Genomic DNA, 17,501 nt, shown 5'->3' on the forward strand with positions numbered 1-17,501 from the left:
CCCCCCCCAGCCTTCTGAAATCTGCCTGTTCAGTGCTGAGCAGTGCAGGATGGATCTTAAACATTGCCACCCTCGGGAGCACTGTGAAAACAGAAGGATAATTGCTAAAAGTTGCCTTATGAGAAGAATCCATCGCTGCCTACGACTTAGCTCCCTGCTCTTAACCCAGCGTGTTTTGCTTCTGAAGGCTGTGACGTTTCTTAGTTGTTGCACGCTGTGCTGCTGCCCTGCTCCACGGCAGGTCATGCACGAGGGAGGTAGGCAGGGACGTCTAGCAGGGAATTCATTGTGCCCTCCAGGAGGTGATAACTCTAGGTAATGAAGCACGGTTGGCTTTGTTTCCCTGCCTAAATCTGGTGCCCCTGCTGCTACAAACCCAGCAGCTTGTGCTTAAACACCCTATCTAATGCCCCAAATAATATTAGCTACCAGATTTCTTTAGGCAATTCCATCCTATGGAGTTTCAGGTGACTATGATATCATATTGCTAAATAAACGGCATTAACAGATGAATATCACACGGCTGAGCAGTCAGCTGCAGCTTGCAGGTGGAAGGGTTTGGCTGGGGTGTGTCCATGCGTTTTCCATGGTTGGAGGCGGGAAAGAGGTTGCACGAGAGCACCCAGGGGTGCTGGGGCTGGATAAAAAGATCCTGGGCAAGGTGTTGGGCTAAGTGCTGCACCCTGGCTCCTTGGGATGGAGATGGCAGTGGGCCCAGCCCAGAAGGGATACGTGGGGGGGTAGGAGGGCTGCAGCCCCATGCCCGTCATCCCCTGGGAGCGGTGCTGGGAGTGCCTGTGGCATCACAGCCCTTCACCAAAATAAACCCCTTGGCTCTCAGTGGAAAGAGCCTGACTCTAGCCCAGGGTGCAATATTAATCTTCCCTCTTAGCTGTTGAAAGCTGTGGCTGAGTTGATTAGTAACAGACAAGCTGCTTGACTGTCACACCTCTGCTAAATTAATGCAATGGAGTCGTATCAGTTAGTGCCACCCCACTGCTTCCCTGAGATGCCATCCTGGCAACGTCTCTGAATGCCTTCTTGGGACAGCTTTATGTGTGTCAGTGTGTTGGATGAGAGATGTCAGGGGGAGCTGGATTGTCTCTAATGGAGCAGACACCCGGCTGTAAAGAAAAGGAAGGTGCTGTAACCATACAGGACATTTGTGCTTGTGTGTTGCAATGGGGAGAGGAAAACCAGCAGAAAATAGTTACTGCTCTTGCAACTGAATTTTTGTTAGCTGTTCTGCTCTTGGCATCTTGCAGTTCGTGCCTCTGAAGCTGCTAATTTTGCTTCTAGGAAAGCTGCCCTCTCCGTGCCTGTGCTGCAGTGAGCCTGCACTGCTAGATGGAGTCACAGCTTTTACCAGCCGTACATTAGCATTTTGCATGTTCCCGGTGCTAGGAGAAGCATCCAGGCAACATCTTGATCTCTGTTTTGCAGATGAACTCAGAGCCATATATTGAGATTAAATAAAGCCAAGTGGGTATTTTTGAAAAGATGATGTTACTGTTTTAAATAATGAGTGATTAAGGGCTTGCAGAAGAGGGAACAACATCCACCCATGCTTAAAATGAGGAGTGCTTGACTTCAGCCAGATCTCTGTCTGGCTGCAGTGAGAGCCTTTTCCTGCACACTTCTAGCAGCTGAATCCTCGCTGTCTTTTTGAGATGTAGCATCCCTTTCTATTTAAATTTGCGCATCCACCATGTAATTCTGTAAGATGTGCTGATGTATGAAGCACAGAAGGACCCCTGAGCAGAATGAAGAGCTACTCTCTCTGCTGCAGCTGAGCATTGAATTGCTTAGAGAGGGAGAAAGTGCTGGCAAAAATTCAGCATGGCTCAGGATTGACCCCGTTTGTTTCCTGAAGATGAAGGAACAAAAATTGTCCTGTACGCAGAGCTGAGTGGGGCAGGTATGGGGACTGGCTTGAGTGCACACCGTTTCAGAGTTGGGAACATACGAAAAAAATTAAGGGGAAAACCTGGTGAGCACATGCTAGGCGTGATCCTGCAGTCCATGAAGCAGGGATGTGCTGTGACCTAAGCCAAGGACCACTAATGCTCTCGGAGTAGCTTTGCCTGCGGAAACACATCTGCAAGGGCCACGCAGAAGAGGCATGCAAGCGCATGCCACGCACCCCAACTTTGCTTATGTTTTAGGGGACAACATAAAACCCTTGCAGCACAGTGCCCTGTGATTGCCGCTAGCCTAAAATGATAACCCAATGCATTGCCCATCTCTGCGGGCTCGGGAATCAGCTCCGTCTACGGGGTCTCTGTGCTGACGCTCTGACAGCAATATCATGTGTATAGAGAGCCCTTGGGAGCACTTGGTGTTCTGAGCAGGTTGTCAGATGATGTCATTATAAACCTTAGATTTGAAATATACCAATGTTGAGAAACTTTTCAAGGTGTTGGATCTGGCAAATGATTTTACCAGCGTTTTTCTTGCTGACCAGACATATTTCTGCAGAAGCTGTACAAGGTGCCCTTCCTGCCCTATTTTTGGTCACTGCTGCTGATTGCTCTTCATTGACTTGTTCTCTACATGTCCTCCTTGGTGCTCTGCATGTGTACAGACATCCTTCTGGTCTATACTTCAAAGGCATAAAGCCTGATCCTACAAGGGTAATCTAAGTTTAGCCGCTGATGCTTGTCCTTTTGTGGATCCTTTTATCCCATCGGGTTCTTCTGGCCCCTGAAAAGTGGAGTGGAAAATTAGTCACTGACATCAGAATAAATATTCTAGGAGAGGTGCAAGGAGCAAAGCTTCTTGAAAAATGTGGTCTGTGGTTAAAGATCCCAATGTACAGTGGGTCACTTTTAGTTAGAGCAGCTTAGTGGCCAAATGGGAGCTGTAAATTACACCATTGCCATCCTTGGCTAATGCAAATGGAATCCTTTGGTGTTGGCATATCTCTAGCAGGTAGTTAGAGCTCTGAAGCAAAAGAGTTAAAGAGAAACATTAAGGCATTTTCTCCCTTGTCTGAGCCTGGCTCTGTCCTCCTCTTTCTTGTTATTTAGTATTTATTGCACTTTTATCATTATTATTTTATTTGTAATGGCATGTTTTGTGATGGGGTGCCAAGAATGTCAGCTTGATTTTTAGCCTTTTCAGAGCACATTCATTAAACTGTGACAGGTGATTTTCCCTTCTGTTTGGGCTCTGCCCTTGTACTCCTCACCCCGGGAGCTGAGCGTGTCTTTTTAATTCAGGGGATGGTCCAACAGCCGCTTCTCATACGCTTGCTCTCACATCCTCTGCCTCAGGGGGAACATGTGCACCAAAGTGTCTGCTGTCTTTTAGAATAATTTTTAATATACAGTGATTATGGTGGAGGAGGCAGGTGACCTGCTCTGGGAGTGGTAACCCAGGGTTTGTGACGGTCCCTAGCTCCTGAGGGAAATAATTTGTGGTGTTGGCTGGGGAGCCCAGACAAGCTTCTCCCCTAACTTTGCACCTGCCAAAGGGAAAAAGTTGCTCGCCACCGATCATGGTGCAAAAAGTTTTATTTTTGCAAGGGAGGTATGTGTGACGTGGCCTGTGCATTTGTCCCTTTTGCAGAAGCAGCATGCCCGGGACTCAGAAACAGGGAGGTGCTGTAGCACAGAGCTTGCAGTATCAGCTTGCCAGGGCTCAGTAATACAGGGTATAACAGATACTTTGTGGAGGGCATCTGTGATGCCATGTACTGTTCAGTAGTAGATTTTGCATTAATCTTTGTCAGTTTTGTTTTGTATCTTGCCGTCTGTCTCCAGCACTCGTTCTGCACAGAGGATACAGCACTAGACGTCTGTCGTCGATGATTTTGCTTGGAGGAACAAGGTCGTCAGGTAGACTTTGGCGGCAGATTTTGAAAGTTGCTCATGTTTGCCCCAAATATAGTCACAGTGAAGGCCATGGGAGTTTTCTCGTTGGTTTCAGAAGAAGCTGAGCTCACCCTTCCTGTCCTTTGGAGCCAAGTTAGACCCATCCTGATCCCTCTGAAGAACTTGCTTCTCAAACTCACTGACATGGCATGTGTAAAATGTTCGTGGTGTGGCTCACTCACGTGATTTTTGCGTTGCTTGGAGCCACACATGATGTAGCTTCGTAGTGTCACAGCTCCTGGGCTTTACTCCTGTTTCTCCGTTAAATGGAAAGGACTGGATTTTTTTCATTCTTTTTTTGAACTGGACAGAGTAGTAGGGTGGTCACCTTCAAATTTTTGTGCTCGTGCAGTGTGACTGACCTTTCCTCAACATAATTCTTGTCACCAGCCAGGCTAAATATAAGCTAAGCAGCAAAAATAGCTCCAGGGTAGCATTCAGACCGGAGGGGTCAGGTCTGAGCCTGGGCAGATGGCTGGCTCTGTAACTCATTGATGTTTCGAAAACGACAGGCTGGTGTGTAGGTCCGAGTTCATTTAATGACCATGTATCAACATCAAAATTTGCACCTTCTTCTCATCTATTTCAACTTTCCGTGTCAAGGCCAGGAACTGAGTGATCTTTTCCTCTTGCCCAGGGCAGTGAATACCCAAAGTGTCAGAGCTCTGCCTATGGATTTTATTCCTCTTGTGGAGGAGGGTGTCAGTGTACAGGATCCAGGAGCCATGGTTCAGATGTGCTTTCAAGATAGCATCAGCACAGCCTGAATTGGTTTGTACTATTATGTTTTGTATCAAACCACTGAGTTATTAACATATTGGGATTTCTGCCTCTCTCCTTACAGTCAACAAATACGTGGTCCGAGTTTTTACTGGTGAAGTTAGCGGCAGTGGAACAGATGCAGATGTCTTCATTAATATCTTCGGTGAGAAAGGAGACACAGGTATTCAAATGCAAATCATTTCCTAAAATATTTCTTCCTGCTCTGCAGGCCTGCGATCTGAACAACACACAGCGGCAATCTGGCAAATGCAGAATAATTTGGCTGAGTGAAAGGCACAACAAATGGTGTTGTTAGCTCTGGGGTTTCTCACATCCACAGCTCCTGGAGACTGCGTCTGCAGAGCAGCAGTTGTAGCTGGGCTGTGGGCATGACTGTAGTTACCTACCACCAAAAACCCCAAACCCGGGGAAAATGCAGCATAAACCGCCAGCATAAACCAGTGCAGTAAGTGCCAGTCCAACACCGAGGGATCCAACACCAACGTGTATTTACAGTGTATGCAGGGAGAGCTGCGTGTTCCATCTTTCTGTGGCCCTGGATGGATAATGCTGTCCTGTCAGTGTGGCACAGGTTGTGGCTGAGCCTGCCTGGCCATTTAGAAAGATAATCTAACCAAGATTTATATTAGTTGGCTTTAAAGTAATGGTGCTAGCTTTTTTTTTTTTTTTAATGTAGATTGTACTACAACAGTGGTCTGGGAATTTGAATTTAATTTTTTAAAAGTATTTTTAACTGAACAATACTAAAAGATGTGCCCAGATCAAACTCTCTGGGTCACGCTATGGAGAAGAGCGGGCGGAAATTCCTGGAGACCCAGCTAGCAAATATTCTCTCTCTTTCATACTGCACCTGTCCTGTCAAATTCAAGAAAAAATTACATGATGTCTGCCAAGTGTCCTTGAACAGATTATGAAACCCAGTGGATAGGTCTCATCCTTGATTAACTCTCCAGACTTTTACAAGGGGATTCATCTGATCTCCCTGGAGACATCTGAAAGTGGGAGTCTAAATCTAAGCCGGTCGTCCAGGCACTCTGTCATATCTACACAGAGGAATAACACCCCTAGAAAATTATTCATCCCCTTCTAAGGTAAGCGGGGTGAATTGCCCTCTGACACCCTTCCCTGCACTGCTGCCTTGGGCAGGTTCAGTCCCACTCGCAGCATCACTTTAGCGCTTTAATACTTTCCATAAAGGCAAGCTCCTGTGAGATCAGGAAAAGCCGATACCCTTGGTTGGGTCCCAGTTTGAAAATAAATCCTTCCTGTGTGAGGCAGCAAAGAATCCTATGGCCTGAAATGTCAAAATCTGCAGCTTGTGACCAAAGTCTTTTTTAAACAGTTTGGAGATTTTTAAAGACATTAAAAATAAAAGGGAAATGTGGTGGTATGAAAAAAAGATGCAAGAGCCATCTGGATATGTATTTCTGAAAACTCTGAGAGTTGTAAGTAACTGTGACATTAGAGTGAAAATCCCGGTCTTTTGTGTGCTCAAGAAAAGGTACCTTTTTTATTAGAATGTAAAATCCTCTGCCTTTACCTTGAATCCTGGTTGCAGAGAGCTGGTACCTGGAGAATATTTGATTCAGTCCGTGGTGACGTGCCTAAATATTTCCTCACTTACAAACACGCATGTGCCAGTAACACTTTCCTCCCTGGTTCTTCTATATTTATTTTTTCTCAGGTGTGAGGAAACTGGACAATGACAAAGACAACTTTGAAAAGGGAGCAGAGGACAAGTTCACACTCGATGCTCCAAATTTGGGAAGGCTAAGGAAAATTAATATAGGTCATAATAACAAGGGTGGCTCTGCTGGCTGGTTCCTCGCAAAGGTTAGTTGCTCCTGAAATGTTTAACGTAAGCATGTTGTGGGATCAAGATGTCCCGCTTTTTACCCTCTCGGTGGTCTGACGCTAAGAAATGCCGGGATGTTTGCTGGTGATACAGGTTACTGAGAAAGGCACAAATCGAGTTTTCACCTTTCCAGAAGTATCCTCTCCAGCACTTGCTTTTTCTGCAGAGCAAAGGGGGGGCTGAGGAAGCGCTGGCAACAGCCTGGTGCAGGCCAGTGTGGTGCATCTGAATGAGGTGCAGCGGATTTGGATTGGGTAATTAGAAAATGAGGGACACTCTGGGTTTAGGTGGGAAAATCCAGTTGTTAACACTTGAATTTGCCTGCTCTAATAGTATTTCTCCTGTCTCAGTCACTGCAGTTTCTTTGACAGATGAGGGGAATTCTCCAAGCTGGGGCCTCCAAGCCCCCTCTCACTCTGTTGACTTAACTCATTACCAAGATGGTTAAGATACCAACGTCTAGGAAATATCTGTAAGTCTGTTCACACTGGAAATTTGCAAAGACTTATAGCTTGGCCAAATTTAAGTGATTTATCATTGGCACAGCAAAAAAGATATACCTGTCACAAAGATTCTTTTCTTTCGCTCCCACTTCCCTCCTCATTTTAATCTCCTGCTCTAAGGCATGAAGGTATCGCAGCTTTTAGTGAAATGGTTGAAGGAATATTTTAAAAGGAGAAATTTATGGCGCTCTCCTCTAATCTCATTTTCTTCCTTCTGCTGGTGTAGTTTAACACAGCTGGCTTTAATCCACTGAAGATCTGACCCCAAATTTGTAAATCCTAGATAACAGGTTGGTTTGATGTATTACAAAGGCAAATATTAGCACATGCTTTTCCGCCGTCACCATACGCTGCACTAAAGTTATTATGTTGGTTGTCCGTGAAAAATGCAGAAGATGAAACACAGAGCTGTTGTGCTGTAATAAATAGGGGGAAAAAACCCACAGAAAAGGAATCTCATTCTCACATTACAGATGAAGCCTGTGTGACATAATTTTTGATGTTGGTTAGGTTCCTTAAGTCCCGAAGCCTGAAGCAGTGACTGGTCGCAGCCAATACATTAATCCTATGTTTTGCCACAGGAACCGCCGAGATGTTTGTGATTAAGTAAAAGGCAACTTTTGCCTTGCAAGTTCAGCTGGAAGGTTGGAGGAATGATCTAAAACATAGCCCAGTTATCTTCTACTGTCAGTAGATGTTTTTCTCTAATTTGCTCCAATATTTGGGGACTATAGCGTTGTCACTCCTGCATAACTTGCCAAGCATCATTAGTTCTCATGTTTCCTGGGTTTTCAGTGTGGCTTATACTCAGAGCTGGTTTTCTACCTCTAAATATATGATTAAAGATATTAACATGAACTCAAAGAGGATCAGCAGCTAGAGGGGAATCTGAGTGTTGATATTTGCTTCTGAACCTCATACATTTTAGTCTCTAACATTCCAGCACGGCACTGCTCTCTCATGCTGACAATCCCAGCCCTGGCAGACGCTGCTGTCCATGTCTACGGAGGTACAACAAGAGTTGGGAATGCTACAGGCAACAGCTCAGTGTGGGATGAGTGACAGGAGGGGAAGCTCTGGTTCCCAAAGAATGGTTTCACAAATCTATCAGAAAGGACAGATTTCAGATTCTCCCTGTTTGCTGTGAAGGCAGAGAAAAGTGGCAATGACTTTCTATCCCTGATAGTGAATTTTCTTTCTCTGAGATATAAGCCATGCTGGCGAGTAGAGATTTTGATTTCTTCTTTTCTGGCTGAAAATCTTCAGTACTCTTCACTGCTTGTTTAAAATACTGCAGTAACTCTATGGCAAGCTTCAGGAACCCAGAAGAAGATGTTGGTAAGAAATGCCTCAGCAGGTGCAAGAAACTTCAAGTGGGTAACACTGGCTTAAAGGTGAAGATTGTTCCCTGGCTTGTGTCAATAGAATATGTCTCTAGAGTGGGGCCAAGAGCCAAACCCTTCCAAATTAGAAACTATTCCTACCACAGGGTTTCATGACTGTCTTTGCAATAGTTCCATCCTGGAGTAACTGCGTAGGGTTAACACAATATTACTAGGTCACACAAGCTGATCCGACAGTCTTGATTTGTCCTAAAATTCCTTGGTATTATTTTATAACAAGGCTCTAAAACTGAGAGATAAAGAAGACAGCCTGTTCCCAAAGCAGAACAAAGAGCTGCCGTTCAGCTGATGGAGAAGAGTAGCCAGCAAACGGGCTCTGGAGAGAAGGAAGACAGGCCAGCCAGCTGGTCTTGCTAGCAGAGACAGCTGGTCTCGTACACCGCAAGAGATGCAGATTGAGTTCACGGGATAAAAAAAAGAAAAGAAAAAAGCCTGGTTTTTACTCGCTGGTTGTCTGAAATTCTGTCAGTACTAATTAGGGAGCGGAGAGGGATCTGCTTGAGTGTTGAATATATTAAATATCAGGTGAGAGTCTGTACATTAAGCTTCTGCTCTTCTGTCACCCCCTCATGTAACACCTTTGCTTTTTCCACGTGTATTTTGCAAAGTGCTGTTTCTTTTCTCTCAGGTGATAATTGAAGACATTGGCAATAAATGTGTGTACCAATTCCCAGTTGGACGCTGGTTTGCTTTAGATGAAGATGATGGAAAAATCCAGAGGGACATACTTGTTGGGGGCACTGAAGCCACAGGTAAGAGTCATGGGCTGAATCCATAGTGGGAAATGAGAAGATATAAAGGCCTAATTAATACTGCTAGCTATGTTTTCTTTAGAAGATTGAATGCCTTGCACTCAGGGAGACCTGCAGTGGACCATCTGCTGGTGACAGGCAATTTTGTGTGAGGGTCCCTGAACTACCATCACATTTCCCACCTCCACATCTCACTGGTGAAGCTGTGCAGGACCTACATGCTGATTTATCACCTGATGCACCTGGATAAGGGGCTGATGGGTAAAGGATGAAAGACCTGGCTTGTACTTCAGCAAGTTGCTCACCAGCCTTCAGAAAGGGGATTAATATTTCCACAGTCACCAACGTGCCACACAGTAGTGCATATGGTACTTCAGGTCCTTGGCTGGGGAACTATGCATCCTTTTACAAAACAAGAAAGGCAGTGCTGAGCCCTAAAACTGGCTTTTTGATTATCCAACGTGGTTAGAGCAGAGACAACCAGAAGTTACATCTCTGTTAAAAGAAACCTGGATGTAAAGTCAATAAAAAAAAATTACTACGAGGCAGAAGACGGTTTGGATAGTGTTCTGCCTGTATTTATTCATTAGCATAAAGGTGAACACTTTGACTATGCACATAACAGCTGTTTTACTTTATTGCATGGTCTTCAACATCTGCAGTCCTCATACTCCTCCCCACGTGTGTGGGTAAAGTGGTCTGGATGCAGAGTCCTGACTGCAGGATGCATGTGGAGAAAAATTAGGGGAAGACAGGGGAAAAAAAAAATCTAAAAAAATGCAATTCATTTACTAAAAGCTTCTTTTATTCTTTTACTATTCATGACTGTGCATTTTTTTTCCTGCTTTCATGAGTTTTGTTGAAGATATTCCACATGCATAGTAAAACATGCCTGAATACAATTTTTCATCTAAACTTTAAAGAAAGAGAGGATTGTTTATAAGAGAGTGAGTTCTGATGTTCCTACTTAGTCCAAAGCCCCTACTGCAATTTCTGGGTGATTTAAGCAAAGGAAAAACTTAGCTTGGACCTCAACTATTTTATACAGGCTCCCTAAAACACTGTTATAGTTACAGAGGTGTCTCCTTATTTGATGCCATGACACAGCCCCACGATATGCCTGTCAATGAGTCTACTGAGAAGTAAGGCTTGTAGGAAGAAGTGACATCTTTCTTAGACCGACATTTAGAGCTAGAAAAAAACCAAATGAACTTTTATGCATATAGACTTCTTTTCAGGAGTATTTTTCTTTCTTCCAGCTGGGCTAATACCTTTCCCAAGCCTTGCTTTGCTGAGATCTTTAGGCTCTCAGAGTGGCAGTGAGGGTCCTTCTGGCTTCAGCACCATCAGAGGCTGCTGACCCCATGTTTTCAGAGTTTTGTGATGCTGCAGATCTTGCCACCGCTGTTTAAAGCATCACCCCTCCATCGTCTAAGCATTCTCTGATGCATCTGGTGCTTGGTACCTCTCAAAATCAAGCGACTTACTTAGTTGCCAATTCAATTTTTTGCCTTTCTTCACCTAATCGTCACCACGTGGTGATAAAAAACTCCATACTTTTTTTGAGTGAATTTGTTGCCACAAACCTGTTTCTCTTGGACAGTCTGAAGGTAGCTGTGAGTATGTGTGGAATGAAAACAAATGAAGCATTGCACTGTGTGTAAGTCGAAAGCTAAAAAGACCAGTGGGAAACCAGTAGAGGCCAATGTAAATCCAATCAAAAATTATTACTCTCAGCCTTTTTTCCTCCTTTTTTTCCTTCCTAACCAAATTCCTGATTCCTTCAGGTATTGTGTACAACGTTGCTGTAGTGACAGGAGATATCAGAGGGGCTGGCACAAACTCCAAGATCCACGTAATCCTCCACGGCTCCAAAGGCTTAAAGAACAGTGGGAAGATTTTCTTGGAAGGAGGTGAATTTGAGCGTGCCAGGACAGATCTCTTTAACGTGGAGATAGCTGCTCTTCTCAGCCCTCTCAGCAGAGTCACCATTGGGCATGATAATTGCGGTGTCAGTTCTGGCTGGTTTTGTGAGAAGGTGAGACTAAGTTGTTTGTCTGTAGGCAGCTGTCAGACTGTTTCCTATTCATAACCTGACCCAACAACCAAACACAGTTTAAAAAAAAAAAAATTAAAAATCTGCTTTTATTTGGATGACAATATCCCCGGTTTAACAAGTCAATATTATACATAATGCATGGTAGTAGCTGATTGCCTCAAAGGTACATTAAATGCATAAGTCAGTCACTCGCTAATTGGGTTGATTGCCCCTTTGCAGTCACGAAGATAGAGTTTATTGTTTGCTCAGCGCCAAAAGCACCTTCAGATGTTCATTCAGCTGAGCATTTCAAAGTTATCATCTATACTCAGACTTTCCTGAAGCTTTTAGATGTTGTTTTGGAGCTCAGTAAAAAAAGTGGCTGACCACAGCTGTTACTGGGAGGTAGCAGAGCAATATGTGATGTGAGATCATGTACAAAATCAGCAGGAGCTAATGGGAGAGTGGAGAAGGAGGCAGCTGCCTACCCTGGAGCTGGGAGAAAATGCAACTTTCCTAGAAAGCAAAATCAGCTTCGGATGTGGTTGAAGGCTTTTTGTGTCTTGTGTTTCCTGCAAAACCCTACCGTGCACTGGTGTGGTGCAGGGCATGTGCTGCACACTGCCACGACGCTGACTCCTGCAGCCACACTGCCTGTTCCCGTTCCCTTCTCCTCGTGGTGTTTTACCTCTTCATTGTTGACCCGTTTCGATGTACTTCTGGAAAAGTGGGAATAACAGGACAGATGGGTCCTAGCTATACTCCAAATTGGGAATCGTGCAACCAGTCCAGTTCACGTTGGTCCAGAAAACCTCATTTTGAGAGCAGGACCAAAATCTCCAGCTCTGTCTTTGCTTTGGTTACTTAAGTTTCCAGTATCAAGGTCCGGTGAGCTGCCAGTAACAGAATATTCAGACTCACCTTCCCAGTTTCTTTTCCTAGGTGGTGGTTTACTGCCCATTCACTGGTATTGAGCAAACCTTCCCGTGTGGGAAATGGCTGGATGAAGATGAAGGAGATGGTCTCATAGAGCGGGAGCTCTACGAAATGGTCTCCCTGCGCCAGAGAAGACTGAAAAGTAGGTACAAGTGCCCAGGAGCCTCCTGTGACCCTCCCCACGCAACAGCACCCTGAGTGTCACCCATGCAACGTGACATGGGTAGGCCCATGGTCAAGTAGAGGCTCAAATGAATTGAGTCCTGCGTGAGTTTCAGCTTTGAACGTCCTGATTTGGGGAGTTTAAAATGAAACTTTTAAAATATTTTGAAGAATTGCACTCATTTTCTTAAGGGAAGAAATTGGACCTGGCAACCTTCCTAGGTTCACTGGGCTTAGGGCTGCCTCAGCCGCCATCTCACCTTTGCAGACACGCCAGGTTATGTTTCTTATCACTACAGAAGCAAAGCTTTCCTGTTCCAGATGGAAACAAAACCTAAATATAATAAAAACACAAACCTGGGGAAAAACAGGAAGAAAAAACAAGCTCTTCCCACTAACTTCAACTTTTTTACTCTTGGCCTTAGAGAAAAACCAGCTCTTAGTCCTGTCCAGCTGCCAAACGTGCCTCCTGAGGCAGACGAGTGCTGCATTTGAAGCCTCTTCTCTAGAGGGAGGCAATGGCACACGTTTGCTGCTCGGTGCTGCTCGGTGCCGTGCAGGGCAGCGTAACGGCATGTTCACCCATCCACACAGGGCTCCAGCACCCAGCCTCGCTGGCTGGTTTTACACCGAGCAAAACAGATCGCTGCCGTCTTGCCTGCGCCAGTGTGTATGTGTAAGCAGAATGTTTTAATTAGGATAATAGATACAGTTTAATCCGAATGCTTCGGGTGGGCTCCTGCTTAAACAGCAGTTCATTTAAATAAGCTTTATCTAAATGTTAGTCAGTGTTATAACCACATTGCGCCTCTGACTCGGTCCATTTAACTAAAGCATCTGCAACCTTTAACCCTCTATTATCAGCTCTGATTGTTATTGACAGGCTAATTCCCCTGCTGCTGCAGCGCAGGAGATAGACAGAGAGCATTAGCCTTGAGAAATCTGTGACCTTTAGCTGCCAGATTATAGAAGCGTAAGACTTGGAGTTAGAAAAGGCCTATTATGGCATCTCGCCTATCTCCTTGTGCATACAGGACTGTCCCTTTCTGTAGAGCTGATCAAAGCTTGGTTCAACCTCACTTTGGGTATCCATGGTGAAATGGCTCCCTGTGCAGCGTTTGCAAGCTGTTCCCCCAGCGGATTGCAGCTCGATGTGTAGCTTGTATTTATTCTCAGTCTTTTATTATTCCCCCCCCCCTTATCTTGAATGTTATCCTGGAAACTGTTGTGTCAGGTCTAGCCCTCCTTGTGTCAGGTCTAGCCATCCCTGGTGTTTGTGCCCTGGGGAATATTTGCTCTGGCCCCGAGAATTTCCAAAGTGCCTGGATCCCTCGATGCAAAGGAAGAGGAAACAGGGGAACATGCCCAGCGAGCCCTGGGAGGAGGAGGATGGGTATTTGGGGAAATGCCTGGTCTCCTCCGGCAGCTGCAGACCTAGCTCACCCACGTTTCTCCCTGTGTGGTTTCTCCCTGACAGCCCTCTATCAGCATTTAATTCTGGTACACGTTCCCCTTTCCCCCTCCCTGCATGCATCACTCCTCCTTTCCTTCAGCAAGAGGTCAGGGAGGCCAAACCAGACAGATGAGAGAAGTCTCTGTTGTCTGAATTGCCCTTGCTCTTTTCCCCAGGGAGAGAAGGCTGCTGTATCACATGCCATACGCAAACTTGCCTTAGCTTCGTTTCTGCTCAGATAAAACTTGCTGGTGCTTTTCAGAAGGGAGTGGCTATCAACATTTTGCATATTATCAAAATAAGGGCAAAACTTTTTCTAAAAGAGAGTTCCCTCTTCCTCCTCATTTTTTGAGTAGCTGTCGCCTCTTTTTTAAAGTCAAATGCTGAGTAGGTCAGTAAAAATCTAATTTATATGCATGTCATCATATTTTTATATTCCATTCTGGGCTCTGAAGGTCAAGCCATGCTCATGTGGGCTTAGGCATACCGAAAGGGTTAGCAATTCTTTCATTAGGATTTGTTAATAATTCAGCTGATGTCTGAGTCAGGAAAGAAACCTGTTCCCTCTCCTGTAGGTGCTGCAAGGCCTGCAGAAGTGAAACATGTTATTATCAGTAAAGAATGCATGAGGGGCTCTTTAGAGGAAATAACGGCACCTTTATACGTGCAACCATCCTCTGGTATGAAAACCAATGTAAAGTTGCTGCAGGTGGATTGCTCTTACAGTTAAAATGTTGGGTGAAGACTTAAGAGAGAAAAATTTTGTAGCTTTGCCACGATCTTTGTGGCACAAACACACTTAGAGTAACACAAGTGCTAACTAAAGTCGGGGGGATTTAGGAATTTAAATAATTTTAAAACTTCTGAAAAATCTCTTTACATTGCTCTGAGCGTGTTTGCCCCACATGGTGCAGCCCGGCTAGAGATACCTGAATGGGCTCCGAGCCAGCCTGTCCCGCAAAAGGTGTATCTGGGGTAATTGGTCCAGTCTCAGGAAGGCTCATTAGCTCAGGCTGAAGTGATACATGGCGGCATCCATACTCCTCCTTGTTCCAGACACAGATCATCCGGAGCAAGTTTTAGGAGCTACCTGGACCTGCATTGCACCGTACGCAAGTAACTGGAGACTCTTTCTTATTGACAAAAAGAAAGCTGACAGTATTTCCCTGGCTTTAAAATGGTCTTTGAAGCTAGAGTTGTAGGTGTTGGAGAAGTATACTGAAACTACAGAGATGGAGCACGTCCCTGGATTACCCTGTTAGTAATGTATGACATAGAAGAATACGGTTCACCTGGAGAGTGGTGATTTATGGTTTTCCTTATTTTATTTTAAATGGAAACACAGAATTATATTTCCAGGCAATCTCATTCCTGTATGTCTTGTAGCAGCTGATTATGTTTGTGCAAAAAAGGATAAAATGTCCTGGTCTTCTTTCATACCATCCTGCCCTCTCTACCACCCAGGGGAAAGAATGAGAATTATGTTTTTCACCAGGACACCTTTAAAAATGACTTTTTAAACAAAATGTCTTGAACCTTTCTTTGTAGAAAGCCCCTGGTCTCTGTGGATCTGGACAAGTGACATTAAGAATGCAGGGACAGACGCCACCATCTTCTTCCAGATTTATGGAGACAAGGGGAAGTCAGACGAGATGAAGCTGGACAACAATTCAGACAACTTTGAAACTGGACAGATTGACAAGTTCATGGTAAATTTGGCGTGGTATTGTTTTCCAGGGCATTAGCTTCAGCCCTGTACAGAAAATCAGCAGCATGAAACCTTTACCTCGCTAGATCCTTCTGAAGTGGAGGTGAAGTCATTCAGTTTGGTGGTGATGCAAATGATTTCCCCACCTATGTATATGGCTTGTCTTTTCCAAACAGGGCTTAGGCTGGTGATCCTGGGTGCTCAGATGGTGATGACTTCAAGTCATGGTGGTACTAAGTGCCACATCTCCTTTGTGGCTCCTGAAGCAGATAGTCTCCCCCTCAGGCACAGCCACACTCATGTTTGTTATAGACAGCTCCACCCATTTAGACCATGCCTCTCTAAAGCTAATAATTTATCTATTTCCCCCCCCCCAGTGCCTATGTGGTCATTAGCTATTTACAGGAGAATTAGCAGTGGTGTTTTCTCTCCTCAGTGATCTGGTCTTCAGCCTCCTTGGACGTGAGCCTCCACGAATATTTGGGGCTGAGCTCAACAGCATGTTGAGTTTGGAGGCTGGGGAGGGTCTTTTTGTGTTTCGGAACAAATATGTTTAAAAGTTAACTGGGGACCGGTCAGACAAAAATTGAGAAACAAAGGATTTTAAGGCATGGCTGTAGCACAAACTTTTACCCCGTTTTCACCAGCAGCTGTAGATACCTTCTGGAGGAAGCGTGGCTGTGCTTCGCAGACCATGTTTGAGAAAGAGCTGAAGCTTGAGAATTGGCCTTAGTTCTTACTGGGAGGAATGGTTTCAAGGAACTCTCATGATCAAAAATGTTTGGATTCAACTTATATGTTCTCCTCTCCTGAAAGAGAGGCATCAAGCTATCTTTGCGGAGTAGGGTTTATTAATTTTAAAGAACATAATTGTTTTTTTTACTTTAGTATTTGACTCCTCTCTGATTTGTCTCTTAAAAGATTTTCAGAGGTGTCCTTTGTGTGCATGCTTTGCTGACCTACAGAAATAATGTTGGGGTTTTTTTCCCTCTATAGATCGAGCTCCCTGATTTGGGCACATTTTACAAGCTTCGGATATGGCATGAGAAAAGAAATCCCTTTGCTGGCTGGCATCTGAATAAGGTGAGAGGACAGCGAGGGAAGGCAGATCTGAAAAGCCAGACTGGTCACAGAGGTGTGCAGTGTCAGCCCTGGGTCACTGCGTTCCCCAGCTGGCAGCTGAGTTTGATGTGCAGTGGTCAGAGGTGCCTCCTCCCTTTGCAGACGGTGCTGGCCGAGGGGTGGAACTGGAAATCCTACACGAAAATGGGACGTGAAGAGAGCACATTGTAGCGTTTGCAAAAATGTGTGGGGAGAGAAAGATTCACTGTGGGTTTTTTTGGAGGAAATTTGTCTCCTTCCTGTCCCTCTCGGTTCAGCCCAGCTATGTATGGGAAATAAGAGCAATGGGAAATGGCAGCTGTCAACAGCCCAGATCGATGGTGAAAAGCACGTTTCCCCATCCTGCCAGCGTCGGACCACTGTAGTCCCCCCTCACTGCTTCTGGCGGGGGTCCCCTGCTCTTCAGAAAGCTTCCTACTTTCAGACATTGTTACTGCACAGAGAGGCAAACCCACTCCTTCTATGGACTATTTAGGCTGGTCATAACAAAAAACTGATTATGGTAGAGACCTATTGTACAGTGGAGCATAACCTTCCCTGAAATGCTGACAACCCCATTGCAGGAAGTGGACACTTGCAGTCTGGAGGAGCCTGTGGAGACTTTGCAGGAGAGAGCAGCACTGTGCTGTTTGGGAAACAAAAAAGGGTGATCTGCTTGGTTTTCAGTCACATGTCCTTTGTTCTACCAGCAATGATTACCGTGCTGTCACCCCTCACCTGGGTCTGCAAGGTGGCAAGTTCATCTCTAAGCTTCACCCATACTCCTGCAGAGCTTGGAAGACGTTCTCTGCACTTAACAGAACATACACTTTGCTGCGCAGCCATAAAGAACTGTGATGATAAATCCCAATTTACCGCTTAGAGATTTTTCTCGCGTGCCTCTAATGTGCTTTGACAGATTCTGCTCTCCT

General features: G+C 45.0%; 1 protein-coding gene across 1 annotated transcript in view; it reads left to right on the forward strand.

The window, feature by feature from the left end:
- LOXHD1 (lipoxygenase homology domains 1) overlaps nt 1-17,501 on the forward strand; it is a 133,997-nt gene that overhangs the window by 22,872 nt on the left and 93,624 nt on the right. The window contains exons 4-10 of the mRNA XM_009322973.1: nt 4,720-4,818; nt 6,343-6,491; nt 9,048-9,171; nt 10,959-11,209; nt 12,152-12,287; nt 15,309-15,469; nt 16,465-16,551. Coding sequence (XP_009321248.1) covers nt 4,720-4,818; nt 6,343-6,491; nt 9,048-9,171; nt 10,959-11,209; nt 12,152-12,287; nt 15,309-15,469; nt 16,465-16,551 — 1,007 coding nt within the window. The remainder of the gene's footprint in view (nt 1-4,719; nt 4,819-6,342; nt 6,492-9,047; nt 9,172-10,958; nt 11,210-12,151; nt 12,288-15,308; nt 15,470-16,464; nt 16,552-17,501) is intronic.

This window comes from Pygoscelis adeliae, unplaced genomic scaffold, assembly GCF_000699105.1.
Source record: "Pygoscelis adeliae isolate BGI_AS28 unplaced genomic scaffold, ASM69910v1 Scaffold182, whole genome shotgun sequence".
Taxonomy (NCBI): Eukaryota; Metazoa; Chordata; class Aves; order Sphenisciformes; family Spheniscidae; genus Pygoscelis; species Pygoscelis adeliae.